Here is a 25,053-nt window from a genome sequence, read left to right as displayed (position 1 = left end):
GTTGATCGTATTAGACGGGATGTTGACTGAAATGATAATATATGAATGTACGGCGTGCTATAGTTGAAATCCCGTTTAAACTTGCCACAATATATTACCATCCAAAAGTTCCGACAAACAACGGTTTGTAACAGGCTCGTTAATGATACCAAATACTCAAAGCATATTACCAGTATTTGCTCCTTCATACATTCTTATTTATTACATATTTACTACTTCATACATATTTGTTGTTGTTGTAGGGTTTAACGCCATTTTTCAGCACACGATGATACATGGCGGCCAGTATTAATGGCGGAGGAAGAACCCGGGAAAACCCCGCAAAGAACCATCGACCTCAAGAAGCTACTGGCAAGCTTTCTCACATACCGACATTGGCCGAATCCGAGACTCGAACCGGCGCAGAGGTGAGATGGCAGTGATCCGTAATGGAGAGTGTATATATATATATATATATATATATATATATATATATATATATATATATATATATATATACACACACATACATACACCAGAGCTGGCTGCCATATTGTAACCACAAGATGCATCCATGTATTGTGATTGGAATGGGATGAGGATGCATAGCAGCTATATGCATATTATTTGACTAAATATATCTATGAACTCTTATATGGACTCTGGCAACAGACTGTACATAGGTGTGTCCATGGGAGAGGAGGGAAAGGAGAGAGAGAGAGAGTTAATAGCAAATTTTACAACATTCAATGGTGACTAAGCAATTTGTATAACAATACTTATTGTAGTCAAAAACAAAGGAAGACAAGAAAGATAATATCCTTTTATTTACACCCGCTCTAGAGTATACTTTAGAAAAAATTAAACGGGGCCTAATTATACAGGAAACCCTGGAAGGTACTGACGCTCTACTGGCCATATGGAATGTCCACAAATTCCAACCAAGTCTTATATTCTTCGGCAATTAATCGATTTTCAAAGTAGATGATGTGGATGTCAGATTGGCAACATTTTCTTTGAGAACCAAACAAGACCTCATTTATGGCTAACAATATATCACAAGAAATCTTCTAGTGAAATCACCATGTTGATATGACGTTCCACCTTGGAGAATTAACAATAAAATATTTTGAAGATAGCTGCCATGGTGGTCATATCGGATATCAGATTTATACCTATTCCATTTAGGACCAAATAAACATCATAAGATAAATAACCAGCCATCTTGAAGCAGTAACCATAACAAGATTTTCAAGATGCCCGCTTTTAAGTCAGATCGGCACCGTCACCATTTTCATTTATAGCCAATTAGACACCACAAAAAGTCTTTCGGTGAAAACTCCAAGCTGATTTGCCCATTCATTCACGAGTAGTGATAACATGACTTTCAAGATGGCCACTTTATTGGCCATACTGGATGTCTGAGCAGCACCATTTTTCATTTAAGACCAACCAGATATCATAGAAAGTCATTTAATAAGAACAAAACGTCGATATGCGTATCCATTCAGGAGCAGTAGGTAAAATAAGACTTTCAAGATGGCTGCAGAGGTGGAAAAAGAAGGAACCGTTTAATTTTGGGCCAACTAGACACAAGTCTTCTAGTGAAAACCCGATGGCACAATACTTTTCGTTCATATGGTGTAGCGACAACAAGATTTTCAGTACGGACACTATGGTGATAATAAGCACCATTTTCGTTGATGATCAATTAAGATCTCATAAGAAGTCTTTTAGTGAAACCCCCATTTTTATATGATTACCCATTCAAGATCAGTGATACGATTTTCAAGATGACTGACATGGCAGCTTTATTGGACGTCAAATTGGCGCCCTTTTCATTTAGGACAAACAAGACATAATAAATGATCCTTTAGTGAAAACCCAATGTTGATATGACCATCCATTCGAGAGAATTAGCAGTAACAAGATTTTCAAAGACGATTGCTTTGGCTGCCATAGTGGATGTCCAAGTGGCACCATTTTCGTTTAAGATCAAATAGACCATGGGATGAATGTGTTTGTAAAGTTTCATGACAATCCTCTGTAAGTTTAGGTTTTTGTAAAGTTTCATGACAATCCTCTGTAAGTTTAGGATGAACTGTTAACAGATGGACGCAGGGCCGTATAAAGGTCCTTGCAGGCCCTAGGCATTTCTTTAATAAAGTGACTGACATTAACATCACTCTGCCTCTTTGCGTCTGTGCTTTCATAGGCCCTTGGCCCAGCGCTTACTGTACCGATGGATAATACGGCCGTGGATGGACGGACCATCCCATAAGCTCTTCTGGTCTACAAGAAGCAATCAATTTTGACCAGAGTATATACTTTTATGACCTAATTTTTTCCTGATACTATGATTGGACACCAAGAGTTTTGCTTGGATTATTAATACAATTTTTAAATTTAAATATCAAACATAAACATGATATGATTATTCGTACATAGTAGTATTCAAATAAGCACAAGAGATAGACCTAATTTTTTATATTTTCATACTTTTCCCCCCAAAAGCTGTTATACAACAAATATGCAAAATACACTAAATCATAAAGACAGTGGATACTTCTGGTGAAAAATGACGATTACATTTATTTACAATTTATTACCAAAAACTGATTATAATCCATGTTGGATACAAATTTTTAATAATTTTCTTGAAATAGTATAATGACAACTATCTGAATTTCAAGAGAAGAGAAACGATAAAAAAAATCTTTCCAACATCAAGTAACATTCAGCTTTAAAAAAAAAAAATCATTGAGAAACAAATATGGATTGCCGAAATTCCAAAATGATACAATTTACATATCACACGTTATGTAAATATATATGCTTTCCAAACTTTACCTAACCACTTACCTGTATTAAAGCAAATAACGGTGTTAGAAATACTGCAAACTTGGAATAAACATGTAGCAAACAAACAAACTAGTCTGTACTGAAAAAAAATGAAACCTGTTCTTTTCAACCAGTCTATCAATCCTATTTGTTTACAATATGCCTACTGAACAATCAAACTGAACCCATTATGATATATCTAACCCTTATTACAAAAATGGTACTAACAGTTGCCTCGCTTGGCCTCAGCATTAAAAGGTTAGTGTTAGGTCTGGTCGGCCTGGTGTCAGGATAATGTGACTGGGTGGGACATCATGCTACATGTCTGCAGCATAATGCCCCAGTGCTAGACATCACTATAAACAGCCACACTGCAGACATCGTATCGATATGACTGAAAAATTGTTAAAAGCTACATTAAAAATCCAAATCACACATACATACACTAACCCTTATTTTGCTTTTCCTGTAAACGATATACCAAACCCACTCCTCCCTTAATTTGCTTTTTCTTTAATATGATAACCCCTTAAACTGCATTTCATTTAAATGTCGATTCAAGTGCTTAACACTTAATTATTCAGGTTGTGTTTTCAACCAAACAGAGGAGCAAACTTTCAGTCTGCACCTCAACGATAAAACTCATTTTTCTTTCATTTTTTGGGAAAACGGAACCTTGTCAATACATGTTGATATAAAGAAGACAAAGGATGGTTTAATTCTGATCACGATGTAAATATGACCTCTATCCTTTACAACCTTTATATTCATTCATAATTTAATATAGCAACTAACGGATTCATTGTTATTTATGGTTCTTACCAAAGCTAGTTGTACTACTATAAAAACTGATTCTTGCCATCCACTTAACTGGTTTTGTACCATGGTAAAGAAATTACTGATGACTTGCCAAAAAAAGAACATGCTAGAGTTGGTTAAGAGACTGGTCCAGTACTGAAAGAATATGCAACACTTTGTTCACAGACTGGTCCAGTACAGAAAGAATATGATACACTTGGTTATCAAATTAACCCCTGGAGGTTTTTGGCATTTTCGCCTGAAATTCGAGTAGGAAACACATTTGGAAGCTATTTCTGAATACATCCTAAAACACCAACTTCCAGGTGATCTTCCAAGAACATACTGCCTAGTTGTGTTAGGAACATCGTTTTTTATTGACTATTTGGCTCGTGCATGAGCAGAAGGTTAAAAGAGTTCTTTTTTGTTTTGCTTAACGGACCCATTATTTTCGTATCGAGACCACTCTTTATTCCAAATGCCCATCTTCTCCTATTTTTTGCAACGGTTCATCTGTCTGTTTGCAGTTCATACTGGTCTGCCTTAGATCTGAGACCAAAAAGTCTAAAATCCGGACACAAAATCGGATTCAGACTACGGGCGAATTTTGGGTAGAAAGAAATCGGGTAAAAAAAAAAAACGAGGTTTTTCCCTCTGTATTTTGTAGTGCAACTAGAAATTCCAGATTTTGTGGTATCATTGTAGAGTTACATCTGTCTACCTTTCTATAATACCACCCACTTTAGTGTATCATACATGACCGTGATGCTACAGAGGTCGAGTAGGCTACTACCTCCTGCCACTTAAACTCGTCACCAGGGGTTAATGTGTTAACAGACTAGACCAGTGCAGAAAGAACATGCAACACTTAGTTCACAGACTGGTCTAGTACAGAAAGAACACGCTACGCTTGGTTAACAGACTAGTCGAGTACAGAAAGAACATGCAACACCTGGTTAACAGACTAGTCTAGTACAGAAGGGTGCTGGGGAAAATATAACTTCAGCAACATAGCACCTTCAAAATATATGACTGTCAACAACGAGATTGCTAAATATGTACACTGCATTACAAAACATTACAATTTACGTTTCAATCTGGTGAATTCTAAACAATAAATTTGGTATGTAATGTAAAAACTGGCTCATTCCCAGCTGGGTTTTTTCTTCAAACATTCAATAAATTCAATCTCTTGCAATTTTAAAATTAAAAACAAAATATAAGAAACTTGAAGTGTATATATATATATATATATATATATATATATATATATATATATATATATATATATATATATATTACTACATCCTTGAAAATTCATAATCCTAAGATTTAGTGTTTTGAACATTTGATGAAAAATAATTTTTTTAATCACTATGTCAAAATGGTGACAATAGAATTGTAAAATTTGAACCTGAAATGAAAAATTATCAAGACATTTTCTGTTAAATATTTTGTACTTATTTATCAATAAATAACAAGTGTTTTGTTTTTATCATAGCTGAGGTTATACACTCATTGTATCCATTACCTGCTGTTTAATAAATTTATAATAAAGAGTTGTATAAAGTTTCAATATATCTTTACAATCTTCAGGTGCATTTGATACTTTAATACCAGAATGTGCAAACATTATGTAGCATCAGCACTGAAATTCTACTTGGAATGAATGTCTTGATTCAACAAAAGTTACATCTCACAACCATTAAAAGGGGTTAAATGAAACCTTAAAATAAACCAAGTAAAATGTATACATATCAACTACTAGTGCATAAATTAAAAAGAAACAGTATGTAAATATATAAATAAACTGAATTCTATTTCAAAATTTCAAGGCAGATAATGTCTATAATTTGGAATATCCTTGTCTATGTACATGCATTCAGAGGACATCCAACTATTTGAACTTAGGTAAATACAGCCCTGTATCATGTGGAAAAGAGAACAACATTTATGTAGTATTACAAGACTGACAGAGTAAGTGTTAAACAAATCAAAATGACCTTGGAGAATTTTCATAAATTTTCATTCATTATTTCTAAATTTGGATTTCTCTGACTTAAAAATAAAATAAAATTATAATTGTATTATGGAAAAATATATGTACAGGAAAATGTACCATAATTATGAACAATGAAACTTAAAAATAAATCTTTGAAAATGAAAATGATTCATTAAAAATCTTCCTTTACCTAAAGAAAATTTTGAAAATGTAAGTCAAATAAATATTTTTTTATGATAAAGACTGTATAATGAGCTAAGGTCCGTAAATATCATCTTTATGACACAGTTTAATACCATTTACATACGTATTTTGTGCCATAAAGACTTAAAAATCCCCTAATTTTCCACAGCCTGTAAATGGCAAAATACATTGTAAAAAAATGACCCAGTCAATAGAACAATTATGAAAAATCTCCAACATCAATTATCAACTGTTTTATTTTCAAATAATATAATATTATCAAATTAATCAAGGCTTCACCATCTGCTGAAGTATGTCAATTCAAACCAACGAAGTAAACACATGTACATGAGGAAAATATATGGTAGATAATGAAACAGATCATAAATACAATTAATCAAAATGAAGACTAACAAATAATCACATTACACTCTCTTAACAACCAACAAACAACCCTGAACAACAACCATTCAAGACAGTCATGATAAACTGATGTGAAACTGCTTGAAGAAAAAAAGCCCGTCTCAGCCAATAATGAATCTCAGTCCCAAAGAGTAAAATAAGAATCGTATCAGTGATTTTTTTTAAAAACAATAGCATTCTATGATCAGGATAGAGTTTTCATAGAAATCTCCATTTTCTTCTAATGAATTACTATGATCAATTAAACATGAAATGCTGCCTTCTTCATTATGTTGTACAAAATACAGTTAAATTATCTCATTATTTGTGAACTATAAAAGTGTCAAAATATTTTGTGGAAAAATTATTATTATTCTATGAACAACCCATGCTATCACAACAGAATATGATATAAAAAAAATTAAATGTTTGCAACATATCATATGGTCTTGACTGAAATTCAAGATTACTAGTTTTTCTTTGAATAAAATGTGCCGACTCACACAACTCAAAAAAAACTCCCTAAGCTCTCTCTCTTGCAACCAACCAGTAGCTAAATTAATCTCAGAAAAAGTACTGTAATATAATGAGAATGATAAAAGTGATACGCTGTGACTCAAATATGATATTCGTGTAAATGGACTTGATACACTGGTATCCCAGCTACAAACAGTATAGACACGTGCTTTGTCATCACATTCTTTACTCAATCAAACAGCAGATGTAGGTTCATGTAGTTTCCAGCTGGGTGTGTTATAAATGGATACATACAGTACTGGCAGAAAAACAAACTGATAAGTGACTTATTTTTTATCAACCTCTTGACCTTAGCATGACATTTTTGAACTTTTTTATCATGTTAATATTAGTGTTTTACTTCATGATATTTTTCTCTCATGAAACCGAATTACCACAAATGCTAACTAACATGCCGAGTCCAACTGCAAACAACACAGTTCCTGATATGCCATCATCAGCATGGTCCATGTTGCTGGTTCTACTGATTACTCCTGGCAAACTGCATAGACCCAGATATGCCGGTACATTACACTACAGCAGATCTAGGCATGTGCATTTTGTAGTTGGACTATTTAAAAGCATGTGGTGGTTTTATCTTCCTCATTCAGCTAAATATTTCCCAAACAGAGTGGACTGCAATATTTAAAACTGCAATCCTGAACTCTATCAACCAAAAAAAAAAAAAAAATCCAACTACAAATATGTAAGTTATACTGTATGAGAACTATTTAATGCATACTTAAGTATGATGAATTATGTCAACTTAACAGATTATTTAATTAACTTGGTGATTATGATTATAATGAGATCTAGTTTAAAGGCCGATTAATCCACATAGCACTAGACAAAGGCATTCCTTAGTTGCATTTCCTGAAAAATAGCTAAATATTCCATGACAAATTTTAACTGAAAATACGTAGCTGTATGATGGCTTGAATAAACATGTCATGACAACCAAATTAGTCGATCTGCCCAGGTTATAACCAACCAAAAGACAGTTGTTTTTGTTGTGAACATTCAATCTAGGATGAATGAACATTCCAACTAAGTTTCTGTGGTCAGAATGCCAGAACAAGTGCCCAAGACTAATAAATCTAAGTAATTGTACTGCTTCATCTAGCTTACTGAGCTTTAGTGAATGGCACTCAGTGTAATCAATAGTTAAATGATAAGGTACTGCGTTCTAGAAATGCAGCGTTAGAAATGTCTTACAAGTGAGATCAAGGATGATGTATTGGGTAAAAAGAGACAGCAGAATGTGGTAGTACATGCTTTAAAATTCATTGCCATAATATGCAATGCTTACATTTTCCAGTTTGGTCTATTAACTTTTATAAACATGTAATTACAGCACTCAAAAGAAATGTATAATAGTTCAAAACTACACCCTTTTAAAACCTTTTTTTATTAATTTTTTTACCCAAGTAAATAATATAATCAAAGAAAATATCTTCCTATTTACAACTATTTATAAAGATAAAATTAGCAAGCCTGTTGGATTTTTAAACTCAGAACTTTGAAATTTCAAATGCTTGCTGAAAGTAAGTTATTATTTCTAATTTTGTCAATGGGCCCAAAATGTATTTTAGCAAAGTTTATCCAAATTAAATACAATTTTGTGCATTTGTGAGCACTTTCGCACTGTAACAATCTGCTGATAAATATATTAAAGAGATTTTTTATTACCTTATTTTGCTCAAATAGTTCTTGAAATTGCTATGGTTAAAAAATATATTTTCTCTCCAAATAACAAAGTTTTGCAAAGATATTACTATATTAAGATGCATGGCCACAATCTTTTCTGTTAAATCCATCTTAACTATGTTGCCCTTCCAACTGCCATAGCAATGAAAATGCTCTAAGTGGAACTCAGCATGTGGAGTTGCATGTAGGCCCATATACTCCCAAAATTATGTCATGTCCAGGAAATTAGATCATCAACAATGAACAAGAATGTTTTAAGTTCATACTGACATTATTGAACCAATCAAATGACTGGCCATGTGTCTTCATGTTCCATTCTTTAATCCTATAACAGGATATATGCCATTCTGGCATTTTAAATACTTCACTTTCTAGTGATTTCATCAGGGTAACAACTGATTTACCACTCTCTGCATTCTGCAGACTCTGTGCCCTTAACTGTTTTGCTCCCTTGGGCAAACCTTCAGTTTTCATCTCCAAAGGGACACCGATAAAAATCACTTGTCTGCATTTCAAGCAGACATTATATGTGCATACATATGCACAATTTATCCCTGTACTCAAGTCATAAGACTGGTACACATAACTTGCCTCTTGGCAAGAATTGCTTTGTAGCAAGAATTGTGTGCCTTTGATACATCTGAGTATCATTCTGTGATCAAGATCAGCTCTATTTTGGAAGGCTGTAAACTGGAACTTTTCTGTCAGCTCAACAGTATACACCTCTTGAACAGCTTTATTTCAAGTCAATTAAATGAATCACATCAATTCATTCACTATCACAGGAAATCTATATTTACCTGTCGGCACACTGTATAGTAACTCTACCAGTCGGTAGATTACATATTGACAAATATTACTGCACCTTGAACATTTCATCTTCATTGTCACAAAGTGGGATAATTTATATTGTTTCACAACTTGAAACAACTGAATGTCATGAAAATGGGAAAGCCCTTCCTGTTAAGTGATCTGAAATACCTTTCAATACCTGGCTTAATGAAAACTATGTTGCCCTTACAAGTGATATATCCTTGAAAACAACCCTTTCAGTCTTCATGAACATAGGTGTTCCACAACTTTACTTCATATGAAACATAAAACTGGCAACACCGGTTGTTTTGCCTTTTCATTCTGAAGAACATCGAATGACATATTTCACCTGTACCGAGCCTGATGTATCAGAATATTTCAGAACTTTTTAAAGTTCACAACCTGAAATTGTAAATGGTCAAAGTACAATTTCCCCGCAAACTTATTACTGTCATATTTACATTGTTGAAAATGCCATCTTTTACAATCTGAACATGTAAACAACTGAACTGACTATAAAATAGTTTTCACAAATATTCTATCTGAAAAACAATTCTGGTATCAGAATTTGTTTAAAATAAAAATAATTTAACAAATTCTGCCACTAACATTTATTCTAATTATTATCATTCTAATTATTATTCTCTAATACACACTTTAGGCTAATACACAGAAAAAAGTATTACTTATACACTATGAAGCCTTTGATATCCATATTTTACAAATTCTTTGTGCTAGATATTGCATACACTTTTATAAATTAAAGAATTATGGACTTTTTACATAACCTCTATGACTGATGATAACTGACTTTTACAACCATCAGTCTTTGTTCACTTGTGCTGATACAGTCATGGGTATATACAACTAGTAAGTATACTGGCAAGCTCAAGGTTTGTTTAGAAATTGTCTCTCTTCACTACACTGAAACTGTCAACTGCTGCACTGTACATCACAATTAGCAAACATCCCTATTCAATTTGTCCTGCATTTATTTTACCTATAAAGAGAACCTGGGAGTATGCCAGCATTTGTCTTTACATCAATATACATGAACATACTTTAACTTGCTCATACCTGGTTACATGTCAGCTGTAATCTATGTACATTATACAACAACTCTATCATATATTTTATACATGAGGCTCTATATAGGTGGGGGGCCATTGACATACTTCAGTTCTGGTGAGATTCTTAATGTAAAATTGGCTAGTTTGTCCAGCCACTCTGGGTTAATGAGGTATACGAGTCCCAGAAATATTGCCAGAGCTATGGCATGGAGGGGGAAGGACTTGACCCATGCTGGACAGCCTGTCCGGACTCTTGTCTCTTTATTGGGCTTGAAGTCTGGTGCTGATATTACCAGTGTGGATGGACAGGGCCTGAAAAACAACAGCAGTTTGTAATGTAATAAGCTTAATAGGGTATAATGCTAAAGTTTTAAGCAGAAATTTGGATTTTGACCATCACAAATTTTGAGAATCAGGAGAGAACTTGCCAAAGACACCAAAACAATGTAATAGAATATAATTATGTTGATCTGTTGTGACTGTAATTCCATTACAGCCTACTAATTTCAAGCTTTGAAAAGTGTAGAAAGTATATAATGGAGGCATCATAGATCAGGGTAGCATTAGTACCAAGGCAATTAGAGTTAAGTGCCTTGCCTGAGGAAACACCATAGTAACCTGCCCAGGCTGATCCAATGGTCAAGTATACTAACCACTGAGGCTCTTCAAAATTTACAACTTGTCCTGGGACAATTTACAAGTCTAAATGCTGGAGGCACTTCTAATATTTGCTGTGACATTTTTAGTTTGTGCATAATATGCTATCCTTGAGGAGGAGCTTCTTTTTTGCTGTGTATTATTATTCGGGTAATTGATTTTCATGGTGTAAACATTTAATTCTGTATATACATTACAAAGTGATTTCGTTTCACAATGAACAAATAGAACAAAACATTTGTTCTGCAATATCATGGGACAAGTTGGGCATTCGATGTCCACATCCCAAAGCTCTCAAATATGTGGCATGTTTAAAATTTACTTTCTTGCTTTTATACTGCATTTAATGAGACACATAAAGCATGTCCTACCCAGCCATTTATGGGCAAAGTTTTGCAATAAAATTATAAATTGGAAACAATTTGCTGGCATGGGAAATTAGTCCTTATCTGTCCTATTCATTAAATTCTGGACTAGACATAAGTCTAAGAGATAAAATTACTTGACTTACTGTATTTTTGAATCCAAAGCTAGCACTTTGCTCGTCATCTCCTCTTCTTCAATTTCATCTACATTTCTTTGAGCTAACTTAGCAGATCTCAGTAACTCAAAACACTGCTTCTGAGCAACAAAGATCTGATTGCGGATATCTGCAATTCCTGCTGTCAGGTTGACCTGAGCTTCATCATCGGAGACCTCAGACAAATCAGCACGCAATTTTTGAAGTTTTAACAGCTTCTGCTCGTACAACTCAAGGTTTGTCAGTAGAGTCTGAAAGTGATAAAGACTTATATCTGGTAAAGTGCATTTTTTTGTGGTGGGGGATAGGGGTCTACTTATCATTATACAATTACAGTGTGACCCCGCTACAGCATGTTCCGTTATAACATGAATTTGGATATAACACAGTCATGGTGTGGCTCCCAAAAGTTCATATACATGTATTTTTCTCTTACATGAAAAAAGATTCTTTCTTAAAAGTATGAAGAAAAAAATGTAAAAAGTTCATTATGATTTTTGGGAAGAGATCACAAGGGAATAATATTGTGGCATGGTTCCTGAAATTTTATATGTATTTTTCTTGTACACGAAAAAGTATTTTTTTGTTCTTAAAAGTACAAAAAATAATGCATAAAAAGTTTATTCTGGGATCGCGTGGGGCTTCGCCAATGTCACAAACTTGGATTTTGTTCCCTTACTGGCAGCAAAATATACCATCTGCCAAATTTTTTATTGGCAACATTGTTGGATGTTTAAAGTTGTATATACAACCACTGGTTTGGAGTGGAGAAATTCAGAGGCCCCATGAAAGGAAGCTGCAAACTCGATATAAAATGCACTGAAATTTATCTATTGTTACATAAACAAATTCTTTGTCCATATTGACAAACCATTTAAACAGTGCATTGTTATATCATAATCCACTTATCTTGACATCTAGCATGAGTACTATATGCTGAGATATCCGCTTTTTAGTTGTTGACGTTTCTGGTAACTGAGATCAACCGGACGAGGCATTATCTAGAAATCTATCTTATCTCAGATTTTTGGCCGCTTGCTAGTAATTAATATATTTACACAGACTGACATTTGTATGTGGATGGTATGTAAAATTCCTCTTTTTTCACTCAGAATTAAATCCTTCAGAACACTCACATTTTCTGTACTAATCCCTGTCATCAGACCAGAACACCCGAGTCTCTATCGTCTGTTGACCCTTTGTTAAATGATGCATGCATAGAAGGCAGCATCACGCTGCTACCATAAAATATATTAAGAAAAAAAAAAAAAAACTTACTTATTGCTTTATTCAAAAGGCTGAGAGGAACAGATACTAGGATAGTCCAAATGACGGCCAATTCCTTTTTTTTAAAAATGTACCCAGATAAAATAGTTTGCTGAAATTTTGAAGGAAACAGATTAACTCTGAAGCACTGATTGTCATGAAAACATACTCAGCAAATGGTGAAAAAGTCAGTCTCAATCAAGCAATACCATTATTTGATGTTGCTGCCACAATAAGAAATGGGCATTTGTTGGTTGTCTCCAAAGCTGTCCTTTATAGGTGACTACAATAATGCATGCGCCCTTCATCAAAGAAAGCCAACTACAATCTTCAATAAAAACAAAGAACTTTTCATCAAAGGAAGTCAGTACCAAACTTAAATAAAAGTGATGGAATTTGATGGATTTTTGCATTTTCCAACGTGACTGGAACATGTTAACTGTGCAGCGAAAGTTTCCTTTTTGCATGGAAAAAGTTTATGTGTATGAATGCTACCAACGGCGGTTTAAAACGCAAACTAACTTTTACTGACTTGGGATGTACTTAAAAGTAAATGTGCTTCGTCATTCGTTACGTGATTGTGCTATGTTTTTCCACTGAATTCAGGCCAATATCACCTGTGACAAAATTATTTAATATTTTAAATGTGTGTGTGTGTGCATATTTTCGATGGAATCACTTGTATTGTGGATTCAATGTATATGATGAGATTTGCAGGTGATTACATGGTGTTGATACTTTATTCATGCTATACATTAGACATTTATATATAAATAGTATTCACATATATGTACTGATTTGTGGTTCTCTAAATAATGTAAACTATTATATATGCCTTCTCTGTTTTCACTACAGGTGTATTTCTCATTTAATATGCATCAATTTAAGACGGTAACTGTGCCGATGAAGCATGTATTTTACCACCCACATTTATTATCTACCCCCCCCTTCGCAATTTTTTTTGGGTACATGTATCATTTTATTGTTCTACGGCTCCCAACTACCGTGTTATAGCGGGTTCACACTGTACTTACTATTGTGTAGCTATTTCTTTTTCATACTGAAAACCTCATCTGTTTGATGTGAATACATCCTCCCATAGAGTGGAGAATTATCAATCAAACATAAACATTCATGCATCTTGCATGACCAAGTGCGGAACAGTCATCTTTTCAAAGAAGACAATTATACCAAGACATCAGAGTGGTGAAGGAAGAGGACATTCAGCAATAGCAATGGATAAATATTGCGTAATTGCAATTAGTTTACCCCCCCCCCCAATTTTAATAGCAGCAATATCGTACCCATTGATAGTGTGTAGCTGAATTTATCAGTTAAGTTAAGTGTTAAAACTGATTAAAAAACTGAGAAATGGAAAGTATTTACCATTTGAAGAAGAAATCCATTTTACCAAATGCTGATGTCTCTCTGGACAGCATGCTCTGTCGCAGCCATGGACCTCAAAGAAAAATGGCCTTTCTAGGTAGAAGGAGGAGAAGACGGCATGTAATTGTCAAAAAGTTGCCTTCATGATGTTCTCCAAAGAAAAATTCTTAAGTAGACCCATGAGGCAGAGTTGTAACTCAAATCTCTTGAGCTTTTAATCTCATAAAGAATGCCTCTGTGGAATGACAAGCTCTTCATGGCAGTGGCAATCCACCAGAAGAGGCTTTCTACCCTTTATTATCCCTTCAATCTTAGAGAGAGATTCTATTGCCCTAACACGGTATACCTGTCTATCTTGATCATTTGCAGCATGTATTAGACTGAAACCTGAATCTCTATGGGTACTGAAGGTAACAACAAAGTTGATTTTGATGAAGAAAAATGGAAACATACATGCCAGTATCTGGAGATGGCGATCAGAATTCCCAAACAGCAGACCCCAGAATCAGAAGACTTTGGGTCCAAGCAAGATCAGACATACTGCAATGTGGAGGAATATTGGCATGTGCAAGTAAGCAACCTGTAGGTTGATGGAGACTGCCCAAGCTGATAGACACATTGCTGGTCTCCATCTAGAAAGGTTCCACAAAAGGAAACCAGTTAATTGGGAAAGATTGACCCTTAAAGTGCCCTACTGTTTTGCAGTACAAGATCCCTCACTGCTGAATTGTTTGAGAAAAAAAGAAGAAAATTGCAGTTTTTAAACTGCACACGTTTCAATAAATATACACAATAGATACACAATCCCTACATGAAAAATGATGGTGGATGTCTAAACTTTAAGATTAGCATCAAGGCATATGTGTAAGTTTAACATATTTGCATGTAGAGGTGCAAATACACATAAAATGACAAGTTCAAATTATATTTCATCGGTATTTTTGTTTGTTTTTTAATGGAAAAGTTCACATATATTTTAGAAATATTATATTCTTTAGTAGTTCAACCACGTACATGTAATGTCTGTCACAATGTTATATCTAAATTGTGAAAATTTTGTGTAAAGAGTCACCTTGATTGTTCTCATTGTCTGCCAGGTGTAAATTGCTTAGAATAGCTAGAAATCTGTCCCATACTCATTTTTTTTGCTGAAGTATGGGGTTGATATCATATCGTCAGTAGCCCAGTAGGAATTGAGATCAGATTTATGTACCAAACCCATTGAATATGATGGTGATTTCTTGCAACAAATACTGACTTCTGATAGTGATGATGACAATGAATTTGAAGGATTTGAGGAGTATGAAATTACTGGAGCTGGTGAAGGGTTGATGGAAATACCTATGAGTGATTTTGAGCCAGGAATTTATGTGGAACTGGAGTCTGATGTACATGCTGGCTGGACGAGAAAAGATGGCATGCCTGTCACCCCCCCTTCACTGGTAATTCAAAATTAAATGTCGAGATGGCGAATACTGAACCTATGGACTATTTAAGACCTTTCTGATGACGAGTTATTGCATCTGATAGTAGATCAAACAAATCATTATGCAGATCAGCAAGTTAATGCAACAGACTTGAAGGAGAACAGTCACTTGAAGAAACTGCAGACTGTCACACCTGAGCAGCTAAAACTCTTTTTTGCATGATTATAGCAATGGGTTTGATTTTCACAATTTAGATATAACATTGTGACAGACATTACATGTACATGGTTGAACTACTAAAGAATTTAATATTTCTTAGATATATTTGAACTTTTTCATTAAAAAAAAAAACAAACAAAAATACAGATGAAATATAATTTTAACTTGTCATTTTACCTGTATTTGCAAATATGTTACACTTGCATACGTGCCTTGATGCTAATCTTAAAGTTTAGACATCCACCATCATTTTTCATATAGGGTTTGTGTATCTATTGTGTATATTTACTGAAACACATGCAGTTTAAAAACTGCAATTTTCTTTTTTTTCTCAAACAATTCAGCAGTGAGGGATCTTGTACTGCAAAACATTATAGCATTTTAAGGGTCAATCTTTCCCGATTAACTGGTTTCCTCTTCTGGAACCTTTCTAAAAGCATGTGACATTTTACTGAGCAAGCTTTTCAATGAAGCCTTTCTCATTAATACATTGTCATGTATCAAGGGATAATGCTATAAGCACAATTTTCAACATCAAAAGAATATCTTTAAGTGAAAGAGACCCCCTATCTTTGTGTTCAGTGGATATTTTTGCTGGATTAAACCTAATGTTTCATTCTGCCAACAACTAACCTTCAAATCTTTCTCTGCATCATCACAGTTCATGTCTGTTTCTTGGCAGTATGCCAGTTTCTGAAGTAGATCTCTCTCTTGTGTCAGGAGAAATTCTAACTCCTTCCTTGTATCCCGGTACTCCTGCCAGACCTGCTGAGTACACTGTAGAGCTCTCACTGCCTCAATACAGCTGTAAATAAAACCCAAAAAATGAATGTGATATGTGCTGCGAGAATATTATGAAAGACTGAAACTTGAAGTGTAATGTAATTTTCTCCAAAACTTAAATCCATCAATAAAGTGATGCTGCAGTGGCAGGAGTCACATGCCACAGTCCACAATCGAGCTCACAACTGATAATATCTTGCTTTAATGAAAGCGTGGCAGGAAGCCTAGTTATATAATATTTTTGATTAAGAATTTCGTGGATTGACTGAAAGGCAAATTTTACGAGTACTTAAAAAACAGGCATGTGCCCTCTGGGGCATTGGCCAGATAGCTATTTTTGTAACCACGCAATATAAAGTAAAATGAATGGATAAAACCAGGTCATGGGCCACATGAAGAGTGCACATGCCTGGCTTAAAGCCATGTAATAACTTGTCCACTTATCTTTATCTCTATCATTAAACTATACCTTTATTCCTACATTGCTCCAAGCATTCAATATTGGTACAGTTGTAAGAACATGTAACTTCAACATTTTCCAGGTACTTTTTTGTCTTATTATGATTGCTGTTGAAGGCGAATCTATTCAGATATATATAAATAACCCCATTTCAATATGAAGTCTTATGGTACTATCATACCAACTGTTATATTCCTAAATTCTGTAAAGAATACGTCATCATTTGACCCCTTTAAAATGTTTGGGGGGGGGGATAGTTTTATAACTGTTTTTCTACCCTAACCTGAGTCTCATCTTGTGAGTTCTATCCTGCAGGTCTGATGTCTGTCTTAAGAAATTCTCCATGTTAACAGACGAATTGTGTGCAGCAAAGTTCTCTACTGCACCTCTCAGTTCCTTGAACATTATCTGTTGTTCTTCCAACTGTTTTTCTTTAACCTGAAAAAGATAACTAGAGCTGTTAGTGATGGGTGCATTGCAAAGGGACCTTTAACTAGTTTCCTTAGCAAGGCCTAAAAGAGAGGTATCTGTGATGGGAAACAAAAGCTGGAAGCAAGGCCACAACTCCTCCAAATGATGGAAACCAAACTTGTTCAAGGTCTCCTCAACATAAAGCTGTAAGCCAATTTTGGTTGAATGAAAGAGAAAATCAATGTTGCAGAAACCATAAACAGGAGGACTGGAAATCATGGCATGGTAATTCTTCTAAATGACAGGGATCGTCCTGGGCTTCGCCAATGTCGCAAATTGCGATTTTTTTTTTCCTTATTGGCGACAAAAATATCCCATCTGGCGATTTTTTTGGGGACAGACTTTTTGGTTATTTAATTTGTACATACAATCATAGATTTGGACTGGATAAATTACAAGGGAGAACGAAAGGAAGCCACAAACTTGACTAAGCAATGCATTGGAATCAATCTGTTACACAAACAATCTTTTGTTCGTATTGACAACCCCATCTTTACAGTGCATTGTTACATCATAATCTGCTTATGCTGACATCTGGGCTGAGTACTGTATGCTGCGATAGAGTCAATCATGCTACAGCACTATACCTACAACTGACCGACTTCTGAAGACGTGAATAGAACAGATACAATTAACTGAATGGCTAAATCTTCTCTTTTTTTTTTTTTTTTTCTTTTTTTTTTTTTTTTAACCTTCATAGAAAACCGATAACCTTTGAAGTACCGACTACTGTGTATAAATACAAAGCAAATGGAAAAATCTCAATCACAATTATGTCTGTCGCCAGTGCAGCATTTTACTCATTGATCTTTTCCTTTTGCCATCAATCCGTGTTACGGCTGCTGAGACTTAAACTCCGAAACAAGAAATAGCACAAAAAAAAACCAACCAGTTTTGCATAATTAATAATAATTATTTATTTCTCAAAATACAAGAGTGAAAGAATCTCTAAATTGGGTGTGAATTTATGCTTATATATACAGTCCAATATTGCCAGGTGTTGACTCGTGTAAGTTTCATTCGTGGGAATGGAGATCATATTTTGTTTGTCAAGAAAATTTATACAGCATTCAGTGATCATTCTTGGGATTTAGGAAGCAATTCACTACAAGCTTTGTGAAGCTAGCCATGGGGGGGGGGGGGCTGCTGCTGATAGACTACTGGCGTCACCTGTCAGTGCTGTGGACTGTGAACGTGGATTCAGTAAGATGAACCTCATAAAAACTGACATCAGAAATAAACTCTGCATCTCGTCTCTCGAGAATTTCATGAGAATCAGCACAGACAGATGTGAAAAATTAGACTTTGAAACTGCATTCAACAAGTGGGCAGCCCTAAAATTGCGACGGATCTTCATGTAACACTTTATAACATTTTGTTAATGTTTGTTGTAATTAAAGAATTAAGTAACCCATCTTTTGTAATTTTCATTGCCTGTTACATTAATAGACTAAATTAGCACTTGGAAAAATGTATACTACTTGTTCTGGCGACACTTTTTGAAAATTGGCGACAAAATATTGAGGTTGGCGATTTTTTTGGTGACAGCTTTTTAAAAGCCAGGACCATCCCTGTAAATGATAATGTGAATTGCTGGAAAAATTCATTCCAAGATCTCATCAACATAAAGTTCCAAATTCAAAATTTGGTTGAAAACCAACAATCCTTGCTAAAGTAATGCTGTGGAAAACAAAGTCGGATGGACAATCAGGCCATAACTCCAATATACAATGTTGCGGAATGCTGGAAATCAAACAAATTCAAGTCTGATCAATCTAAAGGGGTATGCCAAATCTGGCTCACATAAACAACATCCTAAGTACAATTATACAGCACAAACACAAGAAAAGAGGACGGAAAACAAGTGGCCATAACTTCCCTGAATGATGTTGTAGAAATCAAACTCAATATACAGCTTCATGTCAAATTTAGTTTTTCTTTTATTTGTGTTGGTTTCTGTGGCAGTTTGAAGAAATTTGCTACATCAAACTGAGGCAATGGGAGATAAGTGCCTTTCACAAAAACACTCCAAGGTAGCCAACCTGGTTGAAACCCAACAATCCTTGTTAAAGTTATGTATTGGAAACCAAAGTCTGAAAGATGAACAATTTTGGTGCACAACTCCTGTAAATGATGTTATGGAATGATGGAAACTTGTTCTAGGTCCAATCATATTATACTACATACCAAATTTGTTGGAAATCAAACAATCTTTGGTAATCTTAAGCTTAGGAAACCAAAGTTTGGATGAGAGAAAACCAGGAGACATAATGCCTTTAAATGATGGTCGGTTGGCTGGTGTTTAATGGCACATCACTATTTAATATCAAATTAAATGCTTGCCAAAGCACACACAATGACAGCTATTCTAAGACGGTCATGACAGGGGTTAAACACAGGATCTTTGGATTGAGTCTGGTATGCTACCACTGAGTCATCTTTTGTAAATGATGATGTAAAATGCTGGAATTTAACTCTTTCAATATCTGATCAATGAAAAGCAGCATACAAAATTTGGTTGGAATCCAACAAACCTATGTTAAGATAAGCTGTGGAAACCAAAGTCAGAAAGACAGCCAATCAAGGGACATAACTCCTGTAAACGATATCACAGAACATTGACAATCAATCTAAATATAAACCTGGATATCCCAACTGAAATCATGCAATCCTTGGTAAAGTTAAGTTGTGGAAAGAAAAGTTTGACAGACAGGTAATCAAGGGTCATAATTCTTCTGATGAAGGCTTGAAAACAACCTCTTTTGAGATCAAAACAATGGAAATTTGCATACCACATTTGGTTGAAATCCAGCAATTCCTTGTCAAGTTATTTTGCAGAAGCTAAATTATTAAGAAAAACGTAGACACATAGGGCTCTGCTAACTTAACTGTGCAGACCAAAATTACAGGACAGCTTTACATCCATGTAGTAATAACAGAGACTTTATTCAACTTGACTGAAAACTTGATAATTGTTCTGATAGTAATAATCCAAATAATGCCTTTGATTTTGAATATTGGCAGAAATAATTTATTCAGCTAAACTATATGTCAGACAATAAACAAAACCATTATTCTGAAAAACTTTCACACTTTCAAAATTTTTGTAATAGCTTGTTTACATTGAAAGCTGTGGAAGGCACAAGTGGAAAAAAAACCAAACAAATGTCCACCACCTCAGATATGGAAAAGTGATTTGTACACAATATTTCATTATGTTATGAAAGATTATCCCACTGCCTTGTATTTAGCTCAAAAGATGCTGAAAATCTATAATTATGATAGGAAATTACTAAGAAAACTGTGTCACAGACCATTTCTTTCATGTGACTGTCTGTTAAACAGAATGACTGTTATTAAATTTAAAGTGCTGACAAAAAAAGTCATTTTTTGCGAAACCATGAAAATTTATACCCACAAAAATAATGAATTTACAGAAACTAATAAGCAGTCAGACACTCAAAGACATGTGGTTGGACACTTAAGACAAGCTGGAAAAGATGTCAAATAGGACAAATAGATTTCAACTACTCTCAGGTGATACTGTAATACTCAATATTTATAATAGTATCTCGGGCTAGAACAACATTTAACACATTAACCCCTGGAGGTTTTTGTCATTTTTGCCTGAAAATCGAGCAGGAAACACATTTTGAAAGCTATTTCTGAATAGATCCGAAAACCACCAAATCCAAGGTGATCTTTCAATAACATACTGCCTAGTTGTGTTAGAAACATCGTTTTTCATTGGCTATTTGGCTTGCATATGAGCAGAAGGGTAAAAGTTGGAGTTTTTTTTTGTTTTTTTGCTGCTAAATGGAGCAATTATTATTGTAACGAGACCACTCTTTATTCCAAATGCCCATCTTATCCTAATTTTTGCAAAGGTTCATCTGTCTGTTTGCAGTTCATACTGGTTTGCCTTAGATCTGTGACCTAAAAGTCTAAAGTCCGGACAAAAAATCGGATTCCGACCACAGGCGAATTTTGGGTAGAAAAAAATTGGGTCCAAAAAATAAGGTTTTTTAAAATCTGTATTTTGGAGTGCAACTAGATATTCCAGATTATTTGGTATCATTGTAGAGCTACATCTGTCTACCTTTCTATAATACCATCCACTTTAGTGTATCATTTATGACCATGATGCTACAGAGCTCGGCAGTAGGCTACTATCTCCTGCCATGTTAACTCATCAGTAGGGGTTAATGTGTTAAACAAAATATTGCTAAAGGTACACCAACCCTGAGTTGTTCCACTGTGGCCTGTAATTCCACCATGTCCTTAAACCTGGTTTTGTTTAGCTGTGGCACCCCTTCATCCAACACCTGCTGGCTGGCTTGCAGGGTGGCATACATGGTTTTCAATTCCTGAGACTGGTTTCTCCTCTCTGATGCCAAAGCATGTAGCTTCTCCCACTGATACAGCAGATCTGAAAACATAGACTACAGCTGATAACCAGACTAAATGTGAATATTTACTAATGTATAAATTGCTTCAGTTACCTATTATAATGGTATAATAAGTTCTTTTAAATAGAGCCTGGGCTACTGAGCTAATTCATAAAATATCCTGCATTCAAAGCTATTAGCTTAAGCACCAACATAAGAACTGCTTAGGGTACATGGTCCAGGTACAAGCCACAAGTCTCTCAAACTTTCATAGAAAATGGTATCTTGAATAATCCAAATAAAATTTACATAAAAGCTCAATAAAAATCTGGTAAGAATTTGTTCTTGATATACCTCAATATACACAATACCCTCATCCAAATACTCAGCTTATGTTTGTCCCTAACTGAATTTCAATGTTTGCCCCTAACTGAGTTTAAATGGTTGCCCCTACCTTAGCTTCCAAGTTTGCACCTAACTCAGCTTCAATGTTTGCCCCTAAATGAAGTCATGCTAAATTATCCAACAAAAGCCTATTTTATCATGTAGCAAAACTGCACTGTTTCTGTTCTAATTTAAAAAAAACCCCACACAACAAAAATCTTGAAAGTTTGAGCTAAGTACCTATTCAGGATTGAGATGTTTTATTAAAGCAGATATTTACAACATGATGTGATTCCTTACATCTACATGACATCTGCTGTAATACACTGTTGGGTGTTGTGTCAGTGCAACATGTAATATTTGCTGTAGGACATTGCTGGGTCTTATGTCACAGTTCAGCATGCAATATTTATGACATGATGTGATCAACCTATGTATATATATATATATATATATATATATATATATATATATATATATATATATATATATATATATATATATATATATATACTTGCAGTAGGACATTGCGCGTGTTACTTTATTGTGCAAGATGCAATATCTAGGACACAATGTGATCACACTACATGTATGAGTAATTTGCTGTAGGACTTTGATGAATGCTAAAATTCAGCAACAATATTTATGACAGGAGATGTGATTACCCAACATGTATATGATACTTGCTACACAAAACTAGTGGATGTTATGTCACAGTTCAGCATCAACATTTAAGATGTGATGTGATCACCAAACATGTACATGATAATTGCTACAGGAAACTGCTGGGTGTTATGTCACAATTCAGCATCAATATGTAATCATCCAACATCTAAAAAATATTTTCTGTTGGACATTGATGGGTGTTACATCACAGAGCAATATGCAATATTTATTATGGGATGTGACCATCCTACATATATGTCGTATTTGCTGTAGGACATTGCTTGGTTTTACATCACAGCACAACATGTAATATTTATTATTATGATCACCCTAATACTTGTGAACAATATTTGCAATAAATTTTCATAACATTAAATTTGTTTCAAAGCCCATCACTTACTAAAATTCTGACACAAACCTTGAATGGTCTTGATGTCCTCTTCTTGCACATCTGCCGAGTTTAGGTGCTGATTAATGGCCTCCAGACACCGGACATTGGTGTCACATGTTGCTAGCAGCTCCCCCTGTTTGACAAGAGCAAGAACGCATATTAAAGTATAGCATTTAAAAACCACATATTTATATATGTTGCCTGAATAAAATATTACATGTTATATGAAATATCAAATAACTGAACAAAAACACACAAGACTGTTGTGACTAAGGTGTTGACACCACCATGGTCACCTCTGAACCAGTAACACACAGAGAAAAAGGCGGTCCAGTAATTAAAAACTGTTCTTTTGTAATTCCTCTGTCTTATAACAGAATGCTAGATCTCGGTCAATGGAACTACACTGTATATTCAAGCTTTGTTACTTGGGATATAGCCTGACCCAGGGCCAATGCTGCAGCAATATAAATGTCTCTTCATGTCCAGTTAGTGTATCTATGACTACATGGTGTTTTTTTTTTAAAAAAAAAAACAGTTTCCAAGTTATGATCAGAGGGCAATTCTCCTACCCCAGGGTCTGTACTGGATATATGTCTGAATTCATCTCATGTCATTCAAACTTTTATATGTTTACGGGGAAATTCAAAAGTTCCAAGGTACAACCCTGGGGCAATTCCCTTACTCATGGGGCATGACTTGTATTCTGTATTGGATTTACACCTGATTGGATCTTTTCATGTCCTTTGAACGTATATGCAGCTATAAAGTGAAGATCTCGACAGTTTCAAACTTATGAACTGGGGCAACATTACCTTCCTCTGGAGCAAATACTAACATGTAATCTAAGAACCCATTACTTATATTAAAGCCACGATCTCAATGGTAAACATGCCAACTGTCAGATTTATAACTACAATATTTTGACGATTTTTAACTAATTCCCAGCCCTTCTAATCCCATTTCATTGGTTACATCAAAATGTTAAACCCATTATGGACATCTGGAGACCACCCAAACCATATCCCAAATTTTTAAATCTATAGCCTATATTTCCAACCACATAGGAAGGGTTTCATCATAGTACAATTGGATCAATTGATAAACCCCCCACCTTTTTAAAAAAAAGGTGCAAGGTTAAAAATGTATATAAATATGTAAAGTGAATTTCATTACACTTTATGATATTTCAGGATGACATGACAGATGAACATAAAAATCTGTTAACATTATTTTAATATGTACTATAATGCAGGTAGATGGAATTATTATTCCTGAAATGTACACAATCTAGATTTTGTCAGTGTGTGTGTGACTTGGATTTTTTATGTAGCTTTAACAATTTTTCAGTCATTTCGCTACGATGTCTGCAGTGTGGCAGTTTATAGTGATGTCTAGCACTGAGGCATCATGCCGCAGACATGTAGCATGATGTCCCACCCAGTCACATTATCCTGGCACCAGGCCGACCAGTCCTAACACTAACATATTAATGCTGAACGCCAAGCGGGGCAACTGTTAGTAACATTTTTTGTAAGTCTCTGGCATGACTTGGCCGGGGTTTGAACCCACTACCTCCCGCATCCGAGCCAGATGCTCTAACCATTAGGCCACTGGAGCATTTAGATCTTGTCAGGAAGGTTATTTTACAACTGTCCCAACAAGAAATGATCCATGAATGCATTAAAATATTGACAAGATTGTTATACACATGAGGATTCTCT

At 34.8% G+C, this 25,053-nt stretch overlaps 1 protein-coding gene across 3 annotated transcripts in view; it reads right to left on the bottom strand.

The window, feature by feature from the left end:
- Positions 1–789: 789 nt before the first annotated feature.
- The window catches only part of LOC149805587 (uncharacterized), a 228,397-nt gene continuing 204,133 nt past the window's right edge, over positions 790–25,053 (bottom strand). For all 3 annotated transcript variants that reach the window (XM_089950221.1, XM_089950222.1, XM_089950223.1), the window contains exons 11-16: positions 23,357–23,462; positions 21,742–21,929; positions 17,313–17,467; positions 16,420–16,591; positions 11,480–11,739; positions 790–10,623 (exon numbers count right to left, since the gene is read on the bottom strand). In XM_089950221.1, the coding sequence (XP_089806347.1) occupies positions 10,389–10,623; positions 11,480–11,739; positions 16,420–16,591; positions 17,313–17,467; positions 21,742–21,929; positions 23,357–23,462 (1,116 nt within the window). In that variant the 3' untranslated portion in view covers positions 790–10,388. The remainder of the gene's footprint in view (positions 10,624–11,479; positions 11,740–16,419; positions 16,592–17,312; positions 17,468–21,741; positions 21,930–23,356; positions 23,463–25,053) is intronic.

This window comes from Sinohyriopsis cumingii, chromosome 2, assembly GCF_028554795.1.
Source record: "Sinohyriopsis cumingii isolate HCF-2022 chromosome 2, ASM2855479v2, whole genome shotgun sequence".
In the NCBI taxonomy this organism is placed as follows: Eukaryota; Metazoa; Mollusca; class Bivalvia; order Unionida; family Unionidae; genus Sinohyriopsis; species Sinohyriopsis cumingii.
Note: the sequence above shows the minus strand (reverse complement) of the source record. Positions and strands in the feature narration are given on the sequence as shown.